General features: G+C 34.8%; 2 protein-coding genes across 2 annotated transcripts; both read right to left on the bottom strand.

Annotated features, from left to right (window-relative positions):
* Positions 1-23: 23 nt before the first annotated feature.
* Positions 24-13,554, bottom strand: LOC148300781 (serine palmitoyltransferase 3-like). The gene is made up of 7 exons (XM_088274327.1): positions 13,271-13,554; positions 7,925-8,107; positions 5,819-5,973; positions 4,411-5,110; positions 3,579-3,742; positions 1,960-2,058; positions 24-367 (listed from the first exon to the last, which is right to left on the bottom strand). Exons 1-7 carry the CDS (start codon positions 13,409-13,411, stop codon positions 148-150), a joined length of 1,662 nt encoding a protein of 553 aa, XP_088130453.1. The 5' UTR covers positions 13,412-13,554; the 3' UTR covers positions 24-147.
* A 2,076-nt stretch (positions 13,555-15,630) lies between these two features.
* LOC148300780 (ubiquitin-conjugating enzyme E2 L5-like) lies at positions 15,631-26,627 on the bottom strand. The gene is made up of 4 exons (XM_088274331.1): positions 26,592-26,627; positions 20,741-20,836; positions 17,694-17,880; positions 15,631-16,304 (listed from the first exon to the last, which is right to left on the bottom strand). Exons 1-4 carry the CDS (start codon positions 26,616-26,618, stop codon positions 16,150-16,152), a joined length of 465 nt encoding a protein of 154 aa, XP_088130457.1. The 5' UTR covers positions 26,619-26,627; the 3' UTR covers positions 15,631-16,149.
* Between the last annotated feature and the right edge of the window lie 1,289 nt (positions 26,628-27,916).

The raw sequence follows: 27,916 nt of genomic DNA, 5'->3' as shown, positions 1-27,916 counted from the left end.
CGCCAAATCTATAAACATATAAATAATAAATAAATACTTTATACATGAAAACACTGTGATATGTATCCAAAAAGAATATACTTTTTAAATAGTTATTATATCCCAATCAAATCCATAATGATCCGGTCATTTGTGGGGAATCGAAGGTTATTCAAACTCGATGGGTTGAGTAGAGCGCGGCTTTCTCGAGAAGAAAATATTGGCTTTCTGCGCCACTTTCTGGATACTGGCTATTCCGGCGTCCAATTGTTCGCGACTGTGGGCCGCTGAGAGGCAGATCCGGATGCGGCCCTTGGTGATTTCAACAGCGGGGAAGCCGACTCCAACAACCACCACGCCAGCGTTGGCCAGCTCTCGCACCGTATATCTGGAACCCAGAGATAGCTTGCATTGCTAACCGACTAACCAACTTCCAAAATTTCAAAAGGAAATCATTATTCTCTCATTCAGCCTAATGTCCCATCCAGTCTTTGATGAACAAAAAAGAAATATCCACCACTTGTCGAATGAGGATGGGACATTGCTGTACCAGAGAGCACCTTGCGAAGAATGGTATCTTTGACGTCCCCATTTACGGATGCCGTTTTGAAGAAGAAGATCTTAACTCTATCCACGCGGCTCGCATAACCGTTTGTGTTTTTACAAAACATTCCCCACACGCGGCTGACATAACCGTTTGTGTTTTCACTTAGGTCCAAGTTTCGAACCTCAGTTCAACTTGGAGGGATTTTTTCATGGTGTGGAACTTTGGATAAAATAATACGTCAATCCTTGGCCTTATGACATCTGTTGAAATATCTGACTAATAATTTGTAACATCACAAGGATAAATAATATAACAGATCCCTGATTTTTCTTGCGGTCGGTAATTAGTCCGCGCCATAATCATGCCCCATATCTGTCTCACTCTTGACGCTACGCATCGCCAGTGGGTAAGAGTGTCACACGATGCGTGCTTTGATTTATTTATGTTACGATCTTATTTGTTTATATTACGATATATTTCAAGAATAATGTGACACAAGTGTATTATAGAGTACCAAAAAGGCACAATGAATCCCATTGAACGTTTTTGTTTAGGAAAATAAATCGTTTCTTAACTAAATACATGATAAAAGTAATCATTTTAAAAACGGCTAAATACCGCCGCGTACGGGCGTCTCTCAGGAACAAAGTTGAGGCAGTTAAAAGGTTACCACATATTCATTGTTTGCCCAATAGACGACCAAATGCCAACATTTTTCAAGACTTTGGTCCCGCTTATTCCCCTCTCTACAAATATTTTATTCATCCTAGCGAGCACGAACCCAATTATATACAATCATTTACATACATTTTAAAAATTTAACAGAATCAATTTATAGTAAAATAATAAGTTTAACGTGATGTATAATTAAATAATTTTATCTAATTTGACATTGGCAAAAGTATCAAAAGCTAACCAACTGGTGCAGAGACGGCAACCAATGGCCCCTGAGCCCACATGCGGACTGACACTCAGCACTATCAAGTTTAGTCTAAAAAACTGGGTCATGGACAAAAGCCAAGATTGGTCCAACAGCTCAGGGATAAAACGTGCAAAGGAACTGATCATGGGGTACTCGCGGAAATTCACCACTGAAGCTCTAAAGCTTAACAAAAAATATAAGGAATAAAGAGATAAGGCAAATCTTGGTCATAACTGCCGTCACGAAAAGGCGATTCAGTTGCCTCTGCCGCCATCAAGCTTGCCTCTTTTACAAGGCATCAGGTTTGCGCCGCCCGGGACAACCACTGCTGACAATTTGTCAACAGTTCGAATCAGAACTTCGGGACGCCGACCTGACTTGGGAAGATGCAAGGGAGCTGGCAGCCGATGGAAAAGCATGGAGACAGTTTGTGGACTCCGTATGCTCCACATAGGGAGCGGATATGGTTTAATTAGTATAATAATGTGAGATATTTTCAGACGATGCTTACGATAATTTGGAGTACTGGAATATTACAACAGGCACTATGGTGGACTCTTCATGGCCATACACGATGAGCCCCATTTGCACCAAGCGCCGCCTAAAGTATCTGAAAACAAGCATGGAATGTTAGAAAACTGTGTTTCTTTACTAGTGCTGTACAAAACAATCAACTAGTTACTAGCTGTATTTTTACCTACTGAATGTAGAACTACTCACAGTAGATATATTATACATTTTTATTATAGCAACATGAATGTGATCCAAAGAGCGTGAGTCGGAAGACAGTTGCTGGCTGATATCAAAGTCCGGAAGGTGTCCTATCTGGGAGAGTCCTATGTGTTTAAAGGAGAGAAGTACGAGCTATTGCACCTAATAGAGGGTCGACGAGGTGTGGGCAGAAGACAGATCTCCTGGCTTCGGAATATACGAGATAGGACGGGGATCAGGACCGGTGAGGTGCTGTTTAGAGCTGCCCGAGACACGGACAATAACTCTCAAGTGATGGTCGACGTCAGGGGGACCTGACATGACACGAACAGAAGAGAAAAAAGTAAATCCATGTTCCTTTAACCGTTTTAACGCTAATCATTTTTTAACATATTATGCCAAAATTGCGGAAGAATTGTAGAGGAAAATAATCTTTAACTATGCGTGCATACAATTTTGTACATTTTCATCAAATATTGAGGGATTTTCGTAATTCTTTCGGTTGTGTGTAGGGAGCATATCAAACTACTCAAATAAAAGATGGAAAATGGAAAAATTTTGGTCGGAAGGAAGTTGCACGAAAGTATGGTATCAAGACCGTCCAAAGAAATAGAATCATATTCGGATGCTTCACTTTCACAACAAATACGCATTCTTCGTTATATGTTATACATACAAATACGTTATTTTCAACACAATTTATTTTCAATGCCTTGCCAATTTAATTTTCAACAATATACTTTTTCAAACTTTATAAAATCAAACAACTTTGTTTTAACCACTTTTTTTTATTATTAGTACACTTTAACCATCCGGTTTTGAAAGAACCTTGTCATCATCAGGGTTTATTAAATTCTAAAACATTAATACTCATAGTTAATTACATTCCCTTACCAAAAACTTCCACACACTCCGTACACCATATGAAAATATGATTAAAAAAATATGATTTGAAAACTCCTAAATGTTATTATTATTGAATGAAAAAACCATTTAGGAGTTTTTAAATCATATTTTTAAATCATATTTTGAAAATCATATTTCCATACGGTGTACGGAGTGTGTGGAAGTTTTTGGTAAGGGAATGTAATTAAATATGAGTATTTTAATGTTTTAAAATTTCATAAACCCTGATGATGACAAGGTTCTTGTCGAAACCGGTTGGTTAAAGTGTACTACTAATAAAAAAAAAGTGGTTAAAACAAAGCTGTTTAAGTTTATAAAGTTTATAAAATGTGCCACAAAATATCTGCCAAAAACATTCAAGAAATACTTATTATTATTGACAAATTAAAAATGTTTTGGCGGTAGCACCGTGACACGTCTACACGGGTCGATATCCCGACGGTGCGCAGTTTTCGCGCTGTAATAAAGCGTGGATGTATCGACGGTTCGCAGTAAAACGGTTAAATTACCAACCTCGTGTTTCGGGCCAGTCTCTGGAGGCGTTGGATGCCGTCTGTATTCCCGTTGAGGCCCATCAGGATGCTCATGCTGGTTATAATCTGTTGCGCCACAACCGGGGACATGCCGTGGGAATAAGTGTCCGAGTGTGCGTACTTCTTTAGGTAATTCATTATTTTCTGCAAAAGTCCAAATAATCACTATTTGAGATTTATCAAATGTACTTACTTCAGTACATTTGATAAATGAGCGGACACCGTTGCCACAAAAAACGCGCTTAGAGTGTCAGAAATGAAGACTCTAAGAAGCATATCAGGCAAGAGTCTTCGAGATAGAATAAGAAACGCCAGGATCAAGGAAATATGCGAGATCGAAGATGTCGTTAGGTGGGGAAGGCAAAGAAGGAGACAATGCTATGCGCATGTGAGGAGAATGGAACCATTCAGATCGCACTGTACGGCCAACCCCATGGTAGACGACTCCCGGACAGACCACCAAAGAGATGGGTCGATAGTTGGGAATCGATATCGCAGGAGGCTAATCCTTCTTAAAAACAGGTTGCAAGGCCTACAATAAGAAGAAGAAGAAGAAGACCTACTTCACATGTGCAGGTCCTCACCAAAACGTTACATTTCCATTATAAATGATTTTAAGATCAGGAATTCTAGCTTGTAAAATTGATACGTTTTGGTGAGATTTAATGTACTCATATTGGTTTAACACAGGATTGGTCACGTATTGTCGCAACTTTAATTAAGATTTTCAAAGTCAAGAGTTGTTCAGTATCCACGATACCAAAATGATGTAAATTAGTAGGAATAAATGATATTTTATGAATATAACTTACGCGAGTGCCGGCTACGTAGCCGCCACTTGCTCCAAAGCTCTTGCTGAATGTCCCCATCAGAATATCCACGTCTTTGGGATCTACTCCGGCAAAGTCGGTCAACCCGCGCCCGCGTTTCCCCATAGCGCCGATGGAGTGAGCCTCGTCCATGTACAGGTAACATCCGTACTTGCGCTTGATAGCCACGATCTCCTTCAGATGCGCCAGACTAGCTTCCATGGAGTAAACGCCCTCTACCACAATCAAGATCTTCTTCCAGGGCAAGTACGGCTCTCCGGGAGGCGCGCGTCCCTCTATGATTCTCTGGCGTATTATCTCCTCCAGATGTTGCACGTCATTATGCCGGAATACGGACAACGTGGCGCCGGAGAGTCTTATTCCGTAGATGATAGAGTTATGATTATATTTGTCGCTGATGGCTAAGCAGCCGGGTTCTAACAGCGCCGGGAGAATCGTCGCGTTAGTGCCGAATCCCATGCCTACTACGCAAGACGCTTCCACGCCCAGAAAGCGCGCTATGAGCTGCTCCAGCTGGAGGTGCGGCTCGCAAGTTCCGAGCTCGTTGCGAGGGCTGGCCAGCGACACTCCGTACCTGCGGATAACAGACTCCACCGCGTCGACGCACTCTCCATCGGTTTCTGCAAAGCCCAGGTAGTTATAGGAGCCCAGGTTGATATAGCGTGATTGGGTACCGGGATACCTAAAAGGCACACATAACAAATGTATAATGAATACAGTTCAATGATTTCAGTTCCTCGGATCTCAAATCAGCAATGAAGGAACTTGCGAAGGAGGGATCAGATGTTGTATCGCCACCGCCAAAAGTGCCATGTTTAAGCTAGACAAAATCTGGAAAAACCGGGGTTTGAGCAACAACACCAAGATTAATCTTGTCAGGAGTTTGGTGTACTCCATTTTTCTCTATGCTGTAAAAGCAACTGAAAGGAAAAAATTGACGATTTCGAAATGTGGTGTTGGAGGCGTATGCTCCGAATTCTATGGACAGCTAGACAGACCTACCAACGAGTCCATTCGCCAAGAACTAGGCTTATCTAAGCGTAGTTGACTGAACTACGCTTATCCATCTAACTTGACTCTGGCCAATGTCTGTACCCGACGGATTCTCCAGTTCTTTGGACGCGTTACGCGTGGCAACTACGATAGCTTGGAATGACTGGTTGTGATCGAAAGCCTGGAGGGGAAGAGAGAGAGAGGAATATCCCTTATACAATGGACTGATCAAGTTAAGTCAGCAGCAGGCACCTCGGTGGTTAGAGCGCTACGTGCAGCGCAGTCAAGGGATAACTGGAGAAGAGTCGTTGCTTCCACAAGGGTCACACCCTCAGTAATGAGAAATAAGACTGAGAAGAGTAATGTTTAATTTTATTTAATGGATTATAGTACTCACTTTAGCGTCCACCCGTTATCTGATGTGGTGCAGTCCTTCAGAGTGATTTCGGGGCCAGCCACAGAGGTCATAGGTCGTCCAGCGGCATCCTTGACTCGACGGTATATATAACGAGAGTAAAATAACTCGTTCGTATTGTATAATGGTGGATAGTTCTGTAATCAAAGCGCAACATAAATAAGCTTTGATTTTCATACAATAACTAGCAAAGGCAGACAACAAACTAACTGCCTTACATTTAAAAATTACAGAAATATATTTTTTTTAAACAATTGCATCAAGACGATAAGCATATTATTTCCCGAATCATCACAAATGCAAAAACCATAGGTACAATTCGGATACTGATGAATTTTTAAAAATCAAAATTTTTAAGCTGCGTAAGGATTATAAAATCTGGCAGTAATATTAATTGAAAACAAACACACAAAGCAATTGAACACACTTCGGACGGGAAAGGTATTTCTACCCATTACCCACTTATTTAGTAGATTAAAAAAATCTGTGTTTGATTTAAAATTAATGCATTAATTAAAATGGAGTTCTACAAATTAAACGCCAAATCAATAATTAAATTAATTAATACATAAAATATATTTCTACCCGTTCGGTCGATTGATGCTTAAGGACGGGAAGGGTATTTTTACTTTCTGCACCAGCTTCATTTCAAAGACAGAAAACGAATGAATTATCCAGTGCTTTTATATAAATATTATAAACCAATCTCTTTGTCAAGGTCTTAACTATATATATTTTGTGTGCCTCCGTAGTGTAATGGTCAGCACGCTCGGCTACCGTACTAGAGGTCCCTGGTTCGATTCCCACGGGGGGATAAATAAATATAAATGACTTTTTCACTGTAATATTTATTCAATATTACCCTTGACTGGTACCTGAAGCGGAGGGCTGATCACCTTTCCTTCATGTGTTAACAACAATTAAGATACTGCGTTTATATGATGCATTACCCTATGCACTGGTGCGGATGAGGGTTTGAATGAACGAGTGGAACATAATGATCAAATCCCGTCACCAGCGGTCCGTAGGTGTAAAAAATACCCATCCGAAATGTGTATATATATCGCTCACTCCTTTCAACAACGTTATATATCAAAAATCGTCGATTTTCAGTTTTTGGAATGCCCAGAAAATGTACTATATCCCAGCAAAAGCGGCATATTTTAAACTTAATATTTACCCACTACAAGGCAGAAAGCATTGTTTTTGCATTTTGATAAAAAGGTATTGTTTAATATTTTTTTTAAATATACGAAATATTTTTCAAATGGAGAAAAAATATTCAGGTTTTACCTAAAAAGATCTGTTGCTCAGTAAAAAGTTCAATAAGAGGCTTGATATTTATTTTTAATACATTTTACTTTATTTTTAAACTTTAAAAACGATCTCCAGAAAAATCAAGTTTTTTGATATTTGACGGTGTTGAAAGGAGTGAGCGATATGACATTGGTCAAGACGTTTGATACCATATATAGCTGTTTGCAATCAAACTTGTATTTATTTAGATTGGCAGTGACAGGGATATTGAAAGCTTTTAAACGTAAATTCACAGTAAAAACGGGATACATATATACAATGTCATGTATTTAAAAAAATCAAGTTTTTTGATATATGACGCTGTTGAAAGGAGTGTCCGCATCCGTAGTGTAATGGTCAGTACGCTCGGCTATCGTTCTGGAGGACCCGGGTTCGATTCCCAGGGGGGGTAAAAATAAATTTGAGTGATTTTTCACTGTAATATTTATTCAATATTACCCTGGACTGGTACCGGAAGCGGAGGGGTGATCACCTTTCCTTCATGTGTAAACGATCAAGATAACACTGCGTTCATATGACGCAGTGCCCTATGCACCATTGGGGTGCGGATAAGGGTTTTATTATTAATATTTATTCAATATTACCCTGGACTGGTACCTGAAGCGGAGGGCTGATCACCTTTCCTTCGTGTGTAAACGATCATGATAACACTGTGTTCATATGAAGCAGTGCCCTATGCACCATTGGGGTGCGGATAAGGGTTTTATTATTATTATTATTATTATGAAAGGAGTGAGCGATATGTACTTCACATGAACAAATTGAAAATACCTTCCTGTCGAACTCTCTAGCCACGTTGGGAGAGAATAGGAGTTGGCAGATGTATCCAATCGTCAAAAGTATACAGACTCCAAGTTTGGTGAAGAACAATGTTACCAGCGTACATTCCTCATAGGACTCCTTGGAAGTATCCATGGTGGACCAGTCGGTCACTTCTAGTCTTTCGTTCTTTATCTGTAATGAACATAAACAGCCATATCATATCTGTAATGAAGCCAAGCTAGCGGATCACACTAATGTATGGAAGCGAAACATGGAACTGGCAAAGGAAGGATGAAAGCAGAGTGAACGCTGTTGAAATGCGCTCCCTCAGACGAATGTGTCGAAAATCATTGTATAACAGAATTGAAAACGAAGATATAAGAAAGGAATGTAAGGCTGAACGAGGAATAATTGAAAAGATTAGGAAGAGTTCTTTGCGGTGGTATGTGGAGCGAATGGATAGCGAGAGAATGACTAAGAAAATATATGTGGCGAATGTGAGAGGGAAAACAGAACAAGGACGACCGAAAAAGACTTGGCACGATCAGATCAATCAGAACCTAAAATCTGGCGGTGTCAAAAGTCTGCGCAATCGGAGGGTATGTACATATGACTAGATGTATGGATGTGAAGGAGGCGAGGAATGTATGTCAGGACAGAAGAGTGTGGCGTTCCATCCTCTCAGCCTACCCCTGCGGAAAAACGGTGTGATTGCAGTTGTAGTAGTAGTAGTAACATAAACAAAGATCAACAAACTGAACAAATGAAAATATATAAATTACAATACAAGGATCTGATGGATCTTTGTCAGACGGGAGGAATATCTAATTTAACATACTCAACCTATAAAGGATAGTATTAGTTTCGTTTTGTGTTTATAACAGTCGATATAATTAATATTTTCATTCATCATTTTCTTTTGGAAAATTCGCCTTCGAAAAAACGTAATTTTCGTAAGTTGGCAATGAATGACGTCACAGAAACGATGGAGTTATTTTAATATTGGTAACATTGCTAAAATATTGGCGGCTCTATTTGTTGATAATGTCTATGGTACAAGATCGTTTTTAAAGTTTAAAAATAAAACGAAATGTATTAAAAATAAATATCAAGCCACTTATTGAACTTTTTACTGTGCAACAGATCTTTTAAGGTAAAACCTGAATGTTTTTTCTCAATTCGAAAAATATTTAGTATATTTAAAAAAAATAATTAAACAATACCTTTTCTTCAAAATGCAAAAAGAAATCTTTCTGCCCTGCCCTATAGCGGGTAAATATTAAGTAAAAAATATGTCGCTTTCGCTGGGACTTACATGTACATTTTCTGGGCATTCCGAAAACGTGCACAACTGAAAATTGGCGATTTTTTATTTATGACGTTGTTGAAAGGAGTGAGCGATATGTATAAATATACACTTTTGGTAAGTGTGGGTAAAAAAAATTGTGCTTGAACTTAGTACTTACCTAATTTTATGTTTGTTTCGTACGTCATTATTATTGTAATGAATGCAGATTAAATATATTTTGTGACATACATTAGTACCAAATGGTACCATGAACCAAAATATCGTATATATTAATTAACATATTTAATAAGTAAATATGTGTAAATAATAATAAAAAATATTGTTTTAACCGAAACATCTCTTTTAACCCTTTGGTTAACCCTTTGAGGACAGAATAAAAAATATTTTAATTTTCTAGAAATTATTTACAAATAAGTATAAATTTTACTGAAAAAAGTGCACACAGATTGATACAATATTTATCCCTCAACAAAATTAAAAATACACATTTTGTGCATGGTGGTTAGCAACAAAGACCATGTTTTACAAAGTATAAATAAAATCATTTGTTCATGAAAATATGAGGTAATATATAACACTACTGATTTTTAGTATTATTGTGACTATAACTCATATTATTTTTTGACATCTCATCAAAGATGAAGAAGAATATGGAAGTCTGGGCATTTACGGGGCTTACGACCGTCATAGGCTGGTTTAAGTGATCACTTTATACACGTGTAACATTCACCAATTCTACCCATTATTGACAACCACACTACTCAAATCCAGGATTCGGATCTCATATACTAACATAAGAGTTTCTGCTTAGTAAAAAGTTTCTTTACATCTCACCAATAGATGTCTCTAGTGAAGTTCTAGTGGTTCATGAACAAGGTTTCTAAATTGGTTCATATATATAGAACTTCCAAGAATTTGAGTAGTGTGGTTGTCAATAATGGGTAGAATTGGTGAATGTTACACGTGTATAAAGTGATCACTTAAACCAGCCTATGACGGTCGTATGCCCCGTAAATGCCCAGACTTCCATATTCTTCTTCATCTTTGATGAGATGTCAAAAAATAATATGAAAATAACTCCTGTAATTGGAGATAATCCAGATTTTGTGAACAAGTATTTGGACACACTCAAAATGTTGTAAACTATAACTCATTATGTTTATTTCGTTCAATGACCTCACAAAATTGAAAAACTTAAATACAGATAACCTATAAACATCCCGACGTCTACACATCGCCACAATAAATAGTCTGAAATAAGCTCCAAGGCAACGATACCAACATGAAATCTATACAAGCACTATTTCTGTTACATAGGCAACACATATTGCACTATGGTTTTAACTAGAAACCTGTAGGCACTTAGACAATTTATTTTAAATTTGTGGTTAGCAGCAGTAACCAGTTGTCCTGAAAGAGTTAGCCGCACTTTGAGGGCTACTATGCCCGAAAAACCACGATTTAAATATAAATAATTCAAAAGTGGGCAGGACATATTGCAAGACAGGACCCCACAGGATGGACCCCAAGAATTCTACGATGGAGACCTTGGGAGAACAAAAGAGGTGTCGGAAGACCCCAAAAGAGATGGTCCGACGACATAGTCGCTGTGGGGGGTAGAAACTGGCTGCAAGCAGCAACCGACCGGAAGAAATGGAAAAAGGAAGAGGTCTATATCCAGCAGTGGAGGTCAGAGGGCTCATGAAGAAGAAGGAGAAAAATTAAAAAGTAAATTATGTTCGATAATTTGCTCACTCCTTTCAACAACGCCATATATAAAAAATCGTCAATTTTCAGATGTGCATGTTTTCGGAATGCCCAAAAATATGTACTATATCCCAGCAAAAGCGGCATATTTTAAGCTTAATATTTACCCACTACAAGGCAGAAAGCATTGTTTTTGCATTTTGAAAAAAAGGTATTGTTTTATTTATTTTTTAAACATACAAAATATTTTTCAAATGGAGAAAAAATTCAGGTTTTACCTAAAAATATCTGTTGCGCAGTAAAAAGTTTAATAAGTGGCTTGATATTTATTTTTAATACATTTTATTATATTTTTAAACTTTAAAAACGATCTCCTGAAAAATCAAGTTTTTTGATGTATGACGTTGTTGAAAGGAGTGAGCAAATTTATAAACATCCTGTGTCATTATTTTATCTGGTGCGACGAAAATATCTCTCGGATTTTATTCAACCAAATGTGTGTAACGTTGTATTTTTTTTTTAACTAAACGACTAACAAGTGAATGCCCCCAAAGTGAACAAATCCACTTGTCTGGGAGAATTCGCCACTGTTTTTCAGGCTGAAATGAGCGCAGTCATGGAGTGCTTCCACATGAACCTATACCGATCACACTATAACAAAACGATCTACATCCTCTCGGACAGCCAAACTCCTTCTAACCCAATGGTGCATAGGGCACTGCATCGTAGTGACGCAGTGTTATCTTGATCGTTAATTGCATGAAGGCAAGGTGATCAGCCTTGCGCTTCTTGTAATAAATATGAGAGTGAAAATCGGCCATATTTATTTTGACCCCACTGGGAATCGAACCCGGGACCTCCAGCACGGTAGCCAAAAGCGCTGACCACTGCGCTACGGAGGTGGACATATACTTATATGATAATATGTGACTAAAATAAAAATAATAATGATAATGAAAAAAATAACTCATGAGTTAACAACGATCAAGATAACACTGCGTTTATATGATGCAGTGCCCTATGCACCATCGCGTGCGGATAAGGGTTTGAAGAAGAAGAATAAGAATATCTGGTCAACGAAGGTTGATAGAAACGAAATAGATCGTGTCATTCAGCCATGTCATCCGTGACTGCATAACAGAGTCGGAATAGTCTGCGGGTAGTAATGAAGAAGCGAAGATTGTTTGCAAAGACAGATTGGTGTGGCGTTCTATCATCTCTGCCTACCTCTTCGGGAAGCGGCGTGATGGTTAGTTAGTTAGTTAGACTAAAAATATATATTTTTCAAAAAGGTTTTATTAAAATGCGCCCTCAGGACGGGAAAACCCAGTAAGGACACATTACATAAAAAAAAAACTAACTAACCATCACGCCGCTTCCCCGCAGGGGTAGGCAGAGAGAATAGAGCGCCACACCACTCTGTCCTTGCAAACATTCTTCGCCTCTTCCACGTTCATGCATCTCCTCGGCGGGTATGTATCATACCCGCCGATTGTTACGACTCCTAACCTGACCACTTTCAAGTAATTGGCATACCTGATCGTGCCATGTTTTTCTCGGTCTTCCTCTGCTTCTTTTCCCACTAACATTCGCCACATAAATTTGTTTTACCGTTCTTTCCTCACTCATTCGTTCTACATGTCCAAACCATCTCAACACACCTTTCTTAATTTTATCGATAATACTTATCTCAGCTTTGCATTCCTTCCTTATTTCACTATTCGCACATCTATCATACATCGTTTTGTCGCACATTCTTCTGAGAGATCGCATTTCGACTGCATTCAGTCTACTTTCATCCTTCTTTTGCCAACTCCATGTTTCACTTCCATACATTAGAGTTGGTACCAGGACTCCGTTGTGCACTGCCAGTTTAGCTTCCGCTGATAGGTTTTTATTTGCTATAACTGATTTCAGTGCACCATTCACTTTGTTCCCAGCATTCACTCTCCGTTCTATGTCTTTATCAATCTTTCCATCCCTAGAAAACATACTACCCAAATACACGAAATCATCTACCTGTTCCAAAATCTCTCCGTTTACCAATATTTCACATTCAGATCTGCATTCTTCTCTTTCAAAAACCATAATCTTGGATTTGCTAACATTCATCAATAAATCACTTTCCTTGCACACATTATACACTTTTGTCACCAACGCCTGCAGGTCTTCTCTGCTATCAGCAAGAAGAACAGCATCAATAAATATTTATCTTCATATATTGTGCGTTGTATTAAAACGCAAGTCTAATAGTTTTATTTCTTGATTTTTTTCCGCAGAAAAATATATATTTTTTTAAAGTTTAAATAGTTTTATTTTGATTAATAGAAAAGTCGTACCTTTTTGCAATCGCTTTCATTCGTCGAATTTACATAGGATGTATTTTCTCGAATGCCATTATTCGTTTTCCTATGCACAAGGGATCCATTCTCCATGTGTAAAACTTTGCCATTTCCATTTAAAGTATTCTCTTGCTTCATATTTACTTTTCAATGTTCCCGATATAAAGTATGTATAATCTGCTTGCAGCCGATCACAACACCACATTAAAACTATGAATTTGTTATAAATATTTCGTCAACATATGCTCGCCACACGTTTCGTTATGAACGGGACAGCGGAATTCGTATTTCAAAACCATTTTTTAATTATTGTTCTTTATCATATAATTTATTTCTCGGACCCTCTCCCCCTCCATCTTGCTCAATCCTTTTTATTCATTTATTATCTTATTACATTAATTAATATATAATACTAAATTGGTACATAATTAATGCTTCTCAAAACTGACGTAAAGCCGCCATCTTGGTTTTTCTCTGTCGCACGCTGTTTTACCGGCGGAACATTTTTTGAATTCAAAAATGAAAGGAATACATTTCTTTATAAATATAGTTAAGTATCTTCTTCTATGGTCTCAATCTTGTGGGTCTGTTTGCAGCAACAAATGACGCCTCCTTCTTCATTCCAGTCTATTATGAGCCACCCTTTTCAGCTCCTCATACTTTGAACAGCCTATATTCTCGTATAAGTCGCCAAGATACAATAAATTATATACGAAATTACAAATTTTAACCAAGTAGATAAAGCGGAGGATTATACAAGGAAGAGTATTTTCCTTTTGAAGTCGCTGCAGTGGTTACGCTTTCCCGAAAGGGTAGAATATAATCTGTATCTTATATTCCATACATAATATGGCTCCAGAGAATATATATATATATATATATATATATATATATATATATATATATATATATATATATATATATATATATATATATATATATATATATATATATATATATATATATATATATATATATATATATATATATATATATATATATATATATATATATATATATATATATATATATATATATATATATATATATATATATATATATATATATATATATATATATATATATATATATATATATATATATATATATATATATTTAGATATATATATATATATATAAATATATAGAACATTTTCGTTGCATAGAAATATGGTTCACCTTATATTACATACGTAACCATTGACGCACGTTCTTTCTTATTTACAATCCACGGTCATAATATAGATATTCTCTTTTTTTACAAATGTAACAAGGAAAATCAACATCATTATCTACACCAGTGATTCTGAACCTTTTTGAAGTCAGGGAGCACATCATTAGGAATGTTTGCGGCACACCAAAACTAAACATCCAAAAAAACATACAAAGTTAACTTATATTAAAGATAAAACTGATTATTTTATTATGGACAAGTTAAAATTACATTAATTTTAAAAAAACACATGAAAACGTAAATACTCCAATGAAACTTTTTGCGTCTTTTATTTAATATAACACCCGAGCTTGCCGGCTTTAAAAATTTCAGCGATATCAGGTCTAATATTTGATATGGCTGCTTTAATTTCGTCTTCTTTTGCGTTTCTTCGTTTTCATCATGGTTAACCTTCTCTTCCCGGTGTTGTGTACCTAGTACACATTGCTTCTAATAACAATAAAGGTTAAGAACCACTGATCTACACGTTAGGCTTATTCCTACGTACGTTCGACGTTTAACGTTAAACAAGGTTAAGGTTTCACGTAAACTAAGGTTATTTTTTGATTTATTCGTAATTTCATGTTTATACAGACATTCATATATTTAAAATTTTTAAAACATAAACAAACTAATACTGAAACTGAATACAGTAAAACCTCGATAAGTAGGACCTCCATTTAACGAACTTCAGATATAACGAAAAATCCGGTGAAATATAAAATATTGAAAACGTCCTGTTAATATTATGCTTACTTTTTATTTGACTTCTCGATAAAGGATGAAGAAGACTATGGAAGTCTGGGCATTTACAGGGCTTACGACCGTCATTCTTCTTCTTTCTTCTTCTGACCCTTATCCGCACCGTGCATAGGGCACTGCATCGTTTTGACGCAGTTTTATTTTGATCGTGAATAAACAGAAAAAAATGCTTTGTTTTATTTCTTTTGGAATGCCCTCTCTTTTTTTCTGTGTCTCCCACGCAAAATTTATATTTTTATTTATTTCATTTGTGAAGTTTCACTTTTATCACTGCAATTTTGGCTATCTTTTAAAGAATTTTCCAGTACCTACCTCTTATCGATAAAATAAATACAATAAACCATTTTTTTACAATTTATTTCAATATAATTTTCAGGTAGTTTGCAATGTTTTGGGGTCTACAATACATCGGTGTACGATATCGCTCACTCCTTTCAACAACGTCATATATAAAAAAAAATCATCAATTTTCAGTTGTGCATGTTTTTGGAATGCCTAGAAAATGTGCTATATCCCAGCAAAAGCGGGATATTTTAAACTTAATATTAACCTGCTTTAGGGCAGAAAGTGTTGTTTTTGCATTTTGAAGAAAAGTTATTGTTTAATTATTTATTAATTATTGTTTAATATGTTTCAAATGGACAAAAAACATTCAAGTTTTACCTAAAAAGATTTGTTGCACAGTAAAAAGTTCAATAAGTGGCTTGATTTTTATTTTTAATACATTTCATTATATTTTTAAACTTTAAAAACGATCTCCTGAAAAATCAAGTTTGTTTATAAATGACGTTGTTAAAAGGAGTGAGTGATATGTGTTTTAAATTATGTAAAAACGAGATAAACATACGTTAGATGTAAAAAATGTTTATTCCCATAAGACATGGTGGATTTTTTTTTATAGCTAAGCAGCGGGTCTTGGCTCGGCGTGTTCCACGGTGTACGCTTCAGCAATTTCGTTGAACTTTTCGCGATCGTTCAAGAAAGCCTCGGCTACGTCAGCCCGGAGGGGATGGTCCGGTTCAGGGTCGTCGATCATCGCCACCAAGGTATGGATAACTAAAAGTAAACAAGTTCATCTTTGAGATTCTTTACAATAACAAAATGCAACATCAAACAGTTCCAACAAAACTACAAATATTTGGGAACCAAATATTTCAATTACCTTCCTATGAGCGCTTGTGCACTATACGGAATTTTGCCGTCCGGCAGTCAGGTTTTGAAAAATCAAAGCGATTACGACAGTTTAGCGTGATTGAATTCACGCGCAACGTGTTGACGCACCGATCCGAAGAAAGATGGACAAAAGCACAAGCCAATCCAAGCCAATCATCCGTTTTATATGCTAACTGAAGTGCCGGTTGGTAAAATTCCGTGTAGTGCATACGGTGCGCGTGAATACGATCACGTTAAACTGTCGTAGTCGCTTTTATTTGAAGAACCGGACTGCCGGACAGTAAAATTCCATGTAGTGCACGAGCGCTCGATAGGTATTTTTTTTAATATAAAATGTCCATTATTCGGGCAAAAATAATACAAAAATGTGTTTTTTTTTATTCAAAATTTGAAAAGTGGATATATTATTTAACCTAATAATAAATAATTTATTCTTTATAATTAATTGTTAATTAAACATGATCAAACATTTATAATTCATTGTTTATTATTTATTATTTACTACCTACTACCTACTACCTACTGCCTACTGCCTACTGCCTACTGCCTACTGCCTACTGCCTACTGCCTACTGCCTACTGCCTACTGCCTACTGCCTACTGCCTACTGCCTACTGCCTACTGCCTACTGCCTACTGCCTACTGCCTACTGCCTACTGCCTACTGCCTACTGCTTACTACTTACTACTTATTGTTAACTATTTACTGACTGTTTACTGTTTGCTGTTTACTGTTAACTATTTACTGTTTATTGTTTATTTTTTATTTTTTTCCGACAAACTTGTATTACTGTGCTGTTGTCGATGTACTATTGCGCCGGGGTACTTAGCGCTTAGTTTACGGGATAATACATATCGCTTACTCCTTTCAAGAACGTCATAAATCAAAAAACTTGATTTTTCAGGAGAACGTTTTTAAAGTTTAATAATATAGTACAATGTTTTAAAAATAAATATCAAGCCACTTATTGAACTTTTTACTGTGCAACATATCTTTTTAGGTAAAATCTGAAGATTTTTTCTCTATTTGAAAAATATTTAGTATATTTAAAAAAATAATTAAACAATACCTTTTCTTCAAAATGCAAAAACAACACATTCTGCACTGTAGCGGTTAAATATTAAGTTGAAAATATGCCGCTTTTGCTGGGATATAGTACATTTTTTGGGCATTCCGAAAATATGCACAACTGAAAATTGTCGATTTTTGATTTATGACGTTCTTGAAAGGAGTGAGCGATATGACAGTTGTATTAATAAGGAGTGAGAGTTACTATGTTCAGTGGTGGTGGCCGGCTTCCAGTTCTCCGGCAATATGAGGGGAATGCACACTTTGCCCTCCTCGTCGATGTTTGGGTGGTAGATCTTGGTCTGGAAGGCGATGGTGGGGGGTTCGAAGGGATATTCGGCGGGGAAGTTGATCTGTACGCGGAATGCTCCCTTGTTGTAAGGAATGTTATCCTGAAAGTTGACAAATAAATTGATATATTAGAAACATTATGAAATAAAACGCAAACCCTGTTTTAAACCACTTTTATATTTGGTGCTTTATCCCAACCGATTTCGACAAGCGCCTTGATATTTTCAGGGATGGAACTTATGCTCCCTTGTTGTAAGGAATGTTATCCTAAAAGTTGATAAATAAATTCATATATTATAAACTTTATGAAATAAAATTCAAACCCTGTTTTAAACCACTTTTATTTTTGGTACTTTGCACCTTGCCATCTTCAGGGATGAAATTCTCCCTTGTTGTATGGAATGTTATCCTAAATGTTGACAAACAAATTGACATTTTATAAACTTTATGAAATAAAACGCAAACCCTGCCACTTTTATTTTTGGTACTTTATTTCAACCGATTTTGACAAGCACCTTGACATCTTCGGGGATGGAACTTATCCATCTCTGAAGTCGGCAAGGTTCTTGTTGAAACCGGTTTGAAAAAAGTACTTACAAAAATAAAAGTGATTTAAAACAGGATATGAGTTTTTTTAACTCGACACTGGCTAGAACACTCTAGAAGCCATTTAAAAAAAAGAAGAAGAGTTTTATTTTATAAAGTTTACAAAATGTGCCACAATGCATCATCAAAAAACATTCAAGATAATGCTTGTATATATAATTTGTACTATTTACATAAATACATTTAGCAAAATTGAGAAAAATGCTTAGAATTTAAGAAATGCGTCACTATTTTTTGTGGCTATTTGCATTTTATTTTTGCCAAATAATTTAATTGCTTATATTTAATCCAAACCTTGAGGTGGTGTGCGTAAGCATAAAATAGAATGAACCAATAACGTAATATAAATGATTTAAAGAAATTGTAAAACAAAATTCAAATAAAAATTATTTTAAAGGATCATAACATATTGATGCGATATTCTTTGGTTTTTGGCGGTGCGTATTTCATTATTTTGACAGTTGAAAAACACAGTAAAATCTCCCTTCTTATGTTTGGAATTCAATTTTGTTCAAAATTTAAAATTTAAAATAAACGCGCTCTCTTCGATGAACGCATGAATAAATTGTACCTACCTAGGTATGTAAGGCGGTATAGGTACGCATATTCAAATTTATCAATCAGGACACATATTTATACTACAGTGAAACCTCTATATATCGTTCCTCGAATAATCGTTTTCCCGGATGTGTCGTTTATTTCTTCTATCCCAACTTAATTTCATACTAAAGTAAACCGCATCGATCGTTTCTCCATCACCATTTATTGGATTTATCGTTCGAATTACGCTGCATATTTGATACATTTTGTCTGTTTTTTTTACATTATTTCCAATTTTCTTACATTCAACGGCAACGTATGGGATAGAAACTATCGAAAGCTTGTGTAACCAATAGCAGGAGAGATCGATATTGATGAAAAGGAGCCGCTGCCTGTACCTGCATTTCCAGAAGCGTGCACACTCTTTGAAAGAAAACTTTCTATAACGCACATTCAATAACCGATGCTGAAAAAATACTATTTGCAAAACCGAAAATATACTATTGACTTACGAAAATACAACAGTTAAAAAACAAAAGTTTTTTTTAAAATTCTATTCAGGTTTGTATTTTTTTTAAATAAATACATTTGCATCTGAAACATGTCGCTCACTCCTTTCAAGAACGTCATAAATCAAAAAACTTGATTTTTCAGGAGAACGTTTTTAAAGTTTTAAAATATAATACAATGTATTACAAATAAATATCAAGACACTTATTGAACTTTTTACTGTGCAACAGATCTTTTTAGGAAAACCTGAAGGTTTTTTCTCCATTTGAAAAATATTTAGGATATTAAAAAAATAATCAAACAATACCTTTTCTTCAAAATTCAAAAACAACACTTTCTGCCCTGTAGCGGGTAAATATTAAGTTTAAAATATGCCTCTTTTGCCGGGATATAGTACATTTTCTGGGCATTTCGAAAACATGCACAACTGAAAATTGACGATTTTGATTTATGACGTTCTTGAAAGGAGTGAGCGATGTATTCTTCTTAGAATTTTAGCTTACGAATGGTTATGCAGATTGGGAGGACGGTCTCTTTACTCGGTCGCATCTATTTGCGTATTGACCTCTTAATCCCGCATTCATTGTTTCCCGGCATTCATAGTTTTTTTTAATAGGTCCCTTTAAAAACGATAGATAGAGGTTTCACTGTATTTGAATTCGGAACAAAAACCTGACAAATAAACCAAGCGAGATTCGTCTGTGTTTCCAAATATCAAAATGGAGGAAGAAAATCGTCATTATGTGAAAATAGTTTTACGCATATTTTTTATTCCTGTTTCCGTTTTGGCTCTCGTTTTTTTACAGAAACAACCGCGGGCATTTACACAATAACTCTTGTTAGTTTCATCGCGATCGGTTAAATAGTATAGGAGGTGTATATGCATTCGAAGGTATAGAAGATATCGCTCACTCCTTTCAAGAACGTCAGAAATCAAAACTCATCAATTTTCAGTTGTGCATGTTTTCGGAATGCCTAGAAAATGTACCATATCCTAGCAAAAGCGGCATATTTTTAACTTAATATTTACCCGCTACAGGACAGAAAGTGTTGTTTTTTGCATTTTGAAGAAAAGGTAATGTTTAATTTTTTTTTTTAATAAACTGAATATTTTTCTAATGGAGAAATAACATTTAAGTTTTACCTAAAAAGATATGTTGCACAATAAAAAGTTCAATAAGTGGCTTGATATTTATTTTTAATACATTGTATTATATTTTTAAACTTTAAAAACGTTTTCTCGAAAAATCAAGTTTTTTGATTTATGACGTTCTTGAAAGCAGTGAGTGATATGTAGGTACTTACGGGTACAATAAGTCCTCGCCATTGAAACAAGTTGTCTTCATCCACTTCAATATTTCGGAACACCGTTTCCTCGGACTCTCTGACTTGAATGAGCTCCTGAAAAGTACGTGTAAAAAAAGATGAAAGTCTGTAAAATTACCCTTTACACAATATTTTATTTATCCACACAAATTGTATACATTTATTAAAAAGCACAATGATAAACATATTTAAAATATATTTTTACAGAGATCCACCAAGCCACCTTGTGTGTCTTGTGGGTGGAGTAATTGTTACATATATTTTTTATTGTTTCGTTTTATTTTATTTTAACCTGATATACACAGAAAAAAATTTAAAAAAAATTCAAAATATAAACTATTATACAATTTTCATAGAATCAACTCTTGATAATTTACCCATTCCTTTATTTTGCCTTTGTTCCATGTTTTATTTTGACCTCTAACCTCCGTCGGAAACAAATTTAAAATATTCGAACGATATGTTGACGTATTCGACTCCCTTATTTACTTTCAAGTATTGGGACTATCAAACCTTTGTTGTGGGTAAATCGTGTATCATGGTTGTGTACTAGAGATTTCGATATTTTTGTCTAGTTTGTTGTTCAACGATGATACTCATCCACAATATCCCACGTACCGGAAGTAACTTGATGTTTTAACTATACTGATATATATATATATATATATATATATATATATATATATATATATATATATATATATATATATATATATATATATATATATATATATATATATATATATATATATATATATATATATATATATATATATATATATATATATATATATATATATATATATATATATATATATATATATATATATATATATATATATATATATATATATATATATATATATATATATATATATATATATATATATATATATATATATAAAAACATAAAACTAAATGTTTATATATCAAGTTTGGATTGTCCCTTTGATTGTTTGTATGACTGGGTACATTTTTTTTTATTATTGTGGTATTTAAATATTTGGCGGTTAGGTTAGGTTTTTCCTGGAGACAGTTTGTGGACTCCATATGCTCCACATAGGGAGCGGATATGGTTTAAGAGGTTAGGTATTTTTCTCTTGCCCTATGGCCAGGTATTTCGGGTGTCTTTTTGTGTATGAACAAATCAGTTGCAGGTGAACAAATCAGGGATGATAGAGACCACATTCATTTATGCTTCACAAAAGGCAGCAGTTCCAAGGATTTGGGTGTAAATGTCCAGACACCTGTCCAGACATATGCAAGCATATAAAATGATCACTTAGCCAGCCAAATGCCACATCTTCATCTTTTTTCGTATGAAAACGTAGTCGTACAGGAGAAAGTGACAACTAACAAAACGTAAAATGTTCAGGAGGGCCATTTAAGTCACTTTTGCTTGGCAAGAAAGTAAACATCAATGCAGTAAGTTAATATATTATATACAACATTTTGAGTGTTTCCAAATACTTTTTCACTAATCTGGATTAAATTATCTGGTCAAATTATAAGCTAAAATGATAAAAAATGATAATGATATTTACTGGCGTTTCTCATGTGTGTGCTTATAATCCAGGATTCGGACCTCACACACTAACAAAAGAGTTTCTGCTCAATTAAAAGCTTCTTTTCATCTCACCAATAGATGTCTCTAGTGAAGTTCTAGTGATTCAAGAAGAATGTTTCAAAATTGGTACATATATCGTACTACTGGTTCATATAGAACTTCCAAGAATTTGAGTAGTGTAGTTGTTAGTACAGTAATGGGTAGAATTGGTGAATGTTACACGTGTGTAAAGTGATCTCTTAAACCAGCCTATTACGGCCTTCAGTCCCGTAAATGCCCCGACTTCCATATCAATATATTATACTTCCAAGTTTAAAACCCTTTGGGATTTTTTCAGGGTAATATTGAGCTAGTAAGATATCAAATAGTCAATGATCGCGTTTTTGTAAAAAATGCACTTGGTCATTTTCTCCTGTATGACTACGATTATACATAATATAGGAAGAATTACATTTGCATTTTGTTTATTTCATTTGCAAAGTAAACTTGGATTTGAAGTGGAGAGATAACAAAATGCCTATCGTAAAAATAATGCATAATTCGCGAAATTATTAGGCATATCGGTAACTAAGTGTCCCACCTTAAAATTTAAAAATAAAAATACACATAGATAACGACACCGACAACTATATTACATTTATTGGAAATAATACGTTATCAGACACACGTCTACATTAGATATAAACATTATTATCGCCAAAATTAATTCCTTTTTTTACACCTAGTATAATCGCATTTCCATAATAGTGTCGCCTACTTTCGAAATCCGCCAGATCCAATTTTTTTAAGATTTTAAAATAAATACTCTATCGGAATGCCAATTGTGAGTTTTATTGTTTAAAATATTTATATAGGTACTTGAAAATCCTGCTAAAAAATTCTTAAAAACAGCGTTGTATTTCAAATTCCGCTATATTCATGGAACTTGCCTTCTGACCCATATCGGCCAATCAGAGAGCGGGGATATGTCAAAAATTAAGATGACATAATTATCAGTTTGCGTCTCGTGTTTTTTTTTTTAAATACAACATGGAAAAATTCTCTATTTCAAAATAGTTTATCCAAAAATAGAGAAATATTTTTAACATAAATGTCACCCGGAGAATTTAGCATTTTTCGTAAAATCGACTAACATGGATCTGGCGGATTTTTAAAGTAGGCGACACAATTTTAAGATCAGACTCATACAGAAGACCTGGGGAGAATTTTCTGAATTGAGGGTTCTTACCCTCAATTCAGTCTGGCATATGATTGTACGAACGTACATAACGTAGAAGAAGTGGAGCTTATTGAAGAAGACCAAGAAGAGCTGACAACTGAAGAGCTCCAAGCACTTCTAGTCCAAGAATATGATAAAGCTCAAAGAGAAGCTTCATCTCACAACGAGGACCATCTGACAATCATTCAATTCAATCCAATTCAATTTATTTCAATTAATATATACATTACAAACTATAAAAAATTTCAATCGATACATTAAAAATACATTAAAATAAAATATATGCAGAAACTATTGCTAAAGGTATAGAAGAATCCCGCTTCGGAAAACTCCTTCAGACACATGGAACAGATCAATACCCAATGAGATATTGTTCAACATAGCGGTAGCTCTTCCTACAGGCATAACCATCGACAGGTTGGTCCTGTGTATAGGAATGTGAAACAATCTATGTCTTAGGTAAGTATCGGGAACATACAGACCAATGTTCCGGATAATTTCAGGATTATCGATCATACCGCGCAACAATCGATAAAAATGCGTAATCAAATACACACTCCTTCTAGTCTCTAAACTATTGTAGCCAAGCATACCCTGGAGAAACTCGGTCGGGTAGAGCCAAGGATAATATCCGTACTCTCTCATGTAGAGATACTTCAGAAACTTATTTTGGACTTTCTCTACCATAAGAGAGTACTTAAGCTCGTGTGGCCCCCAAATCATCGAGCCACTCTCGAGTCTACTTCGCACCAAGGAGTTATAAAGAGTTCTCAGCACGCATCTGACTTCTGACAATCAAAGCGACCAATCTCATAGCTCCCATCGAGGACATCTTGGTCAGATGGTGATAGGTTCTGGACATCACCAACACTCACTATCCAAACTCAGCTGAGGCCGACAGTATCAACCATCTCTACAATGACACTCTTGCCCGATATTTCCGGCCGGTATTGAAGAAGAGAAAAAAATGGACAATTTTGGAAAGCATTATTTTTGACATCTCATCAAAGATGAAGAAGAATATGGAAGTCTGGGCATTTACGGGGCTGACGACCGTCATAGGCTGGTTTAAGTGATCACTTTACACACGTGTAACATTCACCAATTCTACCCATTATTGACAAACACACTACTCAAATTCTTGGATGTTCTATATATATGAAGCAAGTTTGAAACATTCTTCTTGAATAACTAGAACTTCACTAGAGACATCTATTGGTGAGATGAAAAGAAGCTTTTTAATTAGCAGAAACTCTTTTATTATTTTTTTGAAAATAACTCCTGTAATTGGAGATATTCTAGATTTTGTGCACAAGTATTTGGACACACTCTGTTAATATTAGAAATGTTTAAGAAGGCAGCAGACAAGAAGCAAAGGATGTAACAAGAGGGTTTGATTCTGTAAGCCTCGAAGACTCCTAAATCTGAGTTTGGCTTAAACAAAGAAAAAAAAGCGATTATGTCTTTTTATGTTCAGTACCATGTTTTTCCTTTAAAAAAAAAAAGAGAAACATTTGTGTTTTTTATTATTTACACAAATATTTCAATTTCATGCTATTTCTGTGAGCCTAAGCAGCTCATTATTTGAAATAGGTATCAAATTGTGGTAAAGTGGGTTCGAACCGAGAAACTCTGACTTAAGAGTCCGCGACACTAACCACGGTACCACAACCCGACACTATGCTACATTTTATGCTACATTGTTATGGAAAAACTCGTTTCATTTAACGAACTTGCTCCTTGAACGAATTAAGTACGTTGTACGAGGCATCGCTGCATGTAACAAAAAGAGTAACGAAACAGTACGTATTTACAATCCTGTTGAAATTCGACCTCGTAACGAAAAGTCCATGCATAAAAAGGAGATCAGGGTGCGACTACAATGTCGCAATGTGTCATTTGCTTCAACACTGGATTGTTTTTTCAGTTATAAAATGAAAAAAACCTTTTTTACTCATTATGTTTTTTGATACATAAAAATTTTTTAAATCATAAATTTATTCATCGATCAAATACATTCTACATTCTAACCCTGTTAAGGGGATACAACGCAACACAGAATTCAATCACCAGCCGTCCGCCGTACAGGTAACACGTCGATTTTTTAAAAATAATGTATTATGGATATTTTTTAAAAATATATACAGAAAAATATTTATTTTATTTTTAAACTCCTAACCTTTGTTTTTTTAGGGATAAATTTTACTATTTTTATTTTTAACTATACACATACACTTTAATTTTTGAGAGATATCAACTAAATATGATATAAATCCTTGTACATCATAAGCAAGGAAATTTTTCTCAGGTAACTAACAAATTAAAAAAAAATAAAAAAACACTCCAAACCTTTCGATAACTTTGGACGCGTTTTCGCGTGCGGATTTTTTAGAATATATGTTTATTGAAAAAAAAAATTGTTTCAAAAACTGTTTTCTTTTCAAAACTATAGAATTATTTCGAAGAAAAAATTATTTTTTCAATGCAAAAACTGTTTTCAGAAAAAAATCGTCGAAACACGTGTCAACAAAAATACATCAATTGTTACCTAGATTTAGAGAAAATTATGTTTCGACTTTACGAATACTGGGTCTAAAGCATATCGCTCACTCCTTTCAACATCGTCATATTTAAAAAAAAACTTTATTTTTCAGGAGATCGTTTTTAAAGTTTAAAAACATAATAAAATCTTTTAAAAATAAATATCAAGCCACTTATTGAACTTTTTACTGTGCAACAAATCTTTATAGGTAAAACCTGAATGTTGTTTCTCCATTTGAAAAATATTTATTATGTTTAAAAAAATTATTAAACAATACCTTTTCTTCAAAATGCAAAAACAACACTTTCTGCCCTGTAGCGGGTAAATATTAAGTTAAGAATATGCCGCTTTTGCTGGGATATAGTAGATACATTTTCTGGGCATTCCAAAAACACGCACAACTAAAAATTGTCGATTTTTGATATATGACATTGTTGAAAGGAATGAGCGACATATACATTCAACGGGATAATGTGGATGTTGATGTTAAAATTATACTTACTTTCTGAAGTCTTCTGACGGCCGACATTTTGTATATATTGTATGTAGTTGACGATCTGATCACCGCAAGGGACTCACTAATTGAACTTGGAAACAGTCCTGATACTTATTTAGAAAAAAATATTCCTTATCACAGATAAAAAAAGTGAAAATGGTATTGAGATAAAAAAATTTAACTTAAAGTTATAAATTTCTACTGTTATCGCTGTTAGCAATTCACTTTAAAATTGTCGAAATTCAACAGAGATATCGATGTTTCATATATCGCTCACTCCTTTCAAGAACGTCAAAAAACTTGATTTTTCAGGAGAACGTTTTTAAAGTTTAAATATATTATACATTTGTCCGCCTCCGTAGTGTAATGGTCAGCGCGCTCGGCTACCGTTCTGGAGGTCCCGGGTTCGATTCTCAAGGGGGGTAAAAATAAATATAAGTGATTTTTTCACTGTAATATTTATTCAATATTACCATGGACTGGTGCCTGAAGCGGAGGGCTGATCACCTTTCCTTCATAAGTAAAACGATCATGATAACACTGCGTTTATAAGACACAGTGCCCTATGCACCATTGGGGTGCGGATAAGGGTTTTATTATATTATTATTATACATATATTTTAAATGTATTTAAAAAATTAATAATAATTCCTTTTCTTCAAAATGCAAAAACATCACTTTCTGCCATGTAGCGTGCCTCGGCACGGGAACACTCAGTGGGGGCACATTATTGTTATTTGAAATTATGTGTGTAATGAAATATAAATTAATAAGTAATTTAGAAAACGAAAATAAATAGTAATTAACTAAAATGTAGAAAAAAACAAGGGTTATATTTGAAGTTTTTATTATTATTTACATATTATTCATACGGTATCATATGACTTACATGCAGATTATTGTAGATAAATCTAAAACACGACATTCAAACAAAATTTTCTTTCAAAGAAAAACGTTTTTTTACGACATTTAATCATATTTTTTTCGAAGAAAAACTTATTTTTTCAATACGAAATCATGTTTTAAGAAAAAATCAATTACTTAAAATCTTATCTGGATTAAGAGAAAAAAATGCAAGATAAAAATATTATTTTTTGACATCTCATCAAAGATGAAGAAGAATATGGAAGTCTGGGCATTTACGGGGCTTACGACCGTCATAGGCTGGTTTAAGTGATCACTTTACACATATGTAACATTCACCAATTCTACCCATTATTGACAACCACACTACTCGAATTCTTGGAAGTTCTTTATACATATTTGAACTAATTTAGAAACCTTGTTCATGAATCACTAGAACTTCACTAGAGACAAAATGATAGAGGTAA

Source organism: Brachycentrus maculatus, unplaced genomic scaffold, assembly GCF_059751285.1.
Source record: "Brachycentrus maculatus isolate JH-2025_06_01 unplaced genomic scaffold, ASM5975128v1 h1tg000657l, whole genome shotgun sequence".
NCBI lineage: Eukaryota > Metazoa > Arthropoda > Insecta > Trichoptera > Brachycentridae > Brachycentrus > Brachycentrus maculatus.
The sequence above is the reverse complement of the archived record's forward strand: the minus strand, read 5'-3'. Positions and strand labels throughout refer to the sequence as shown.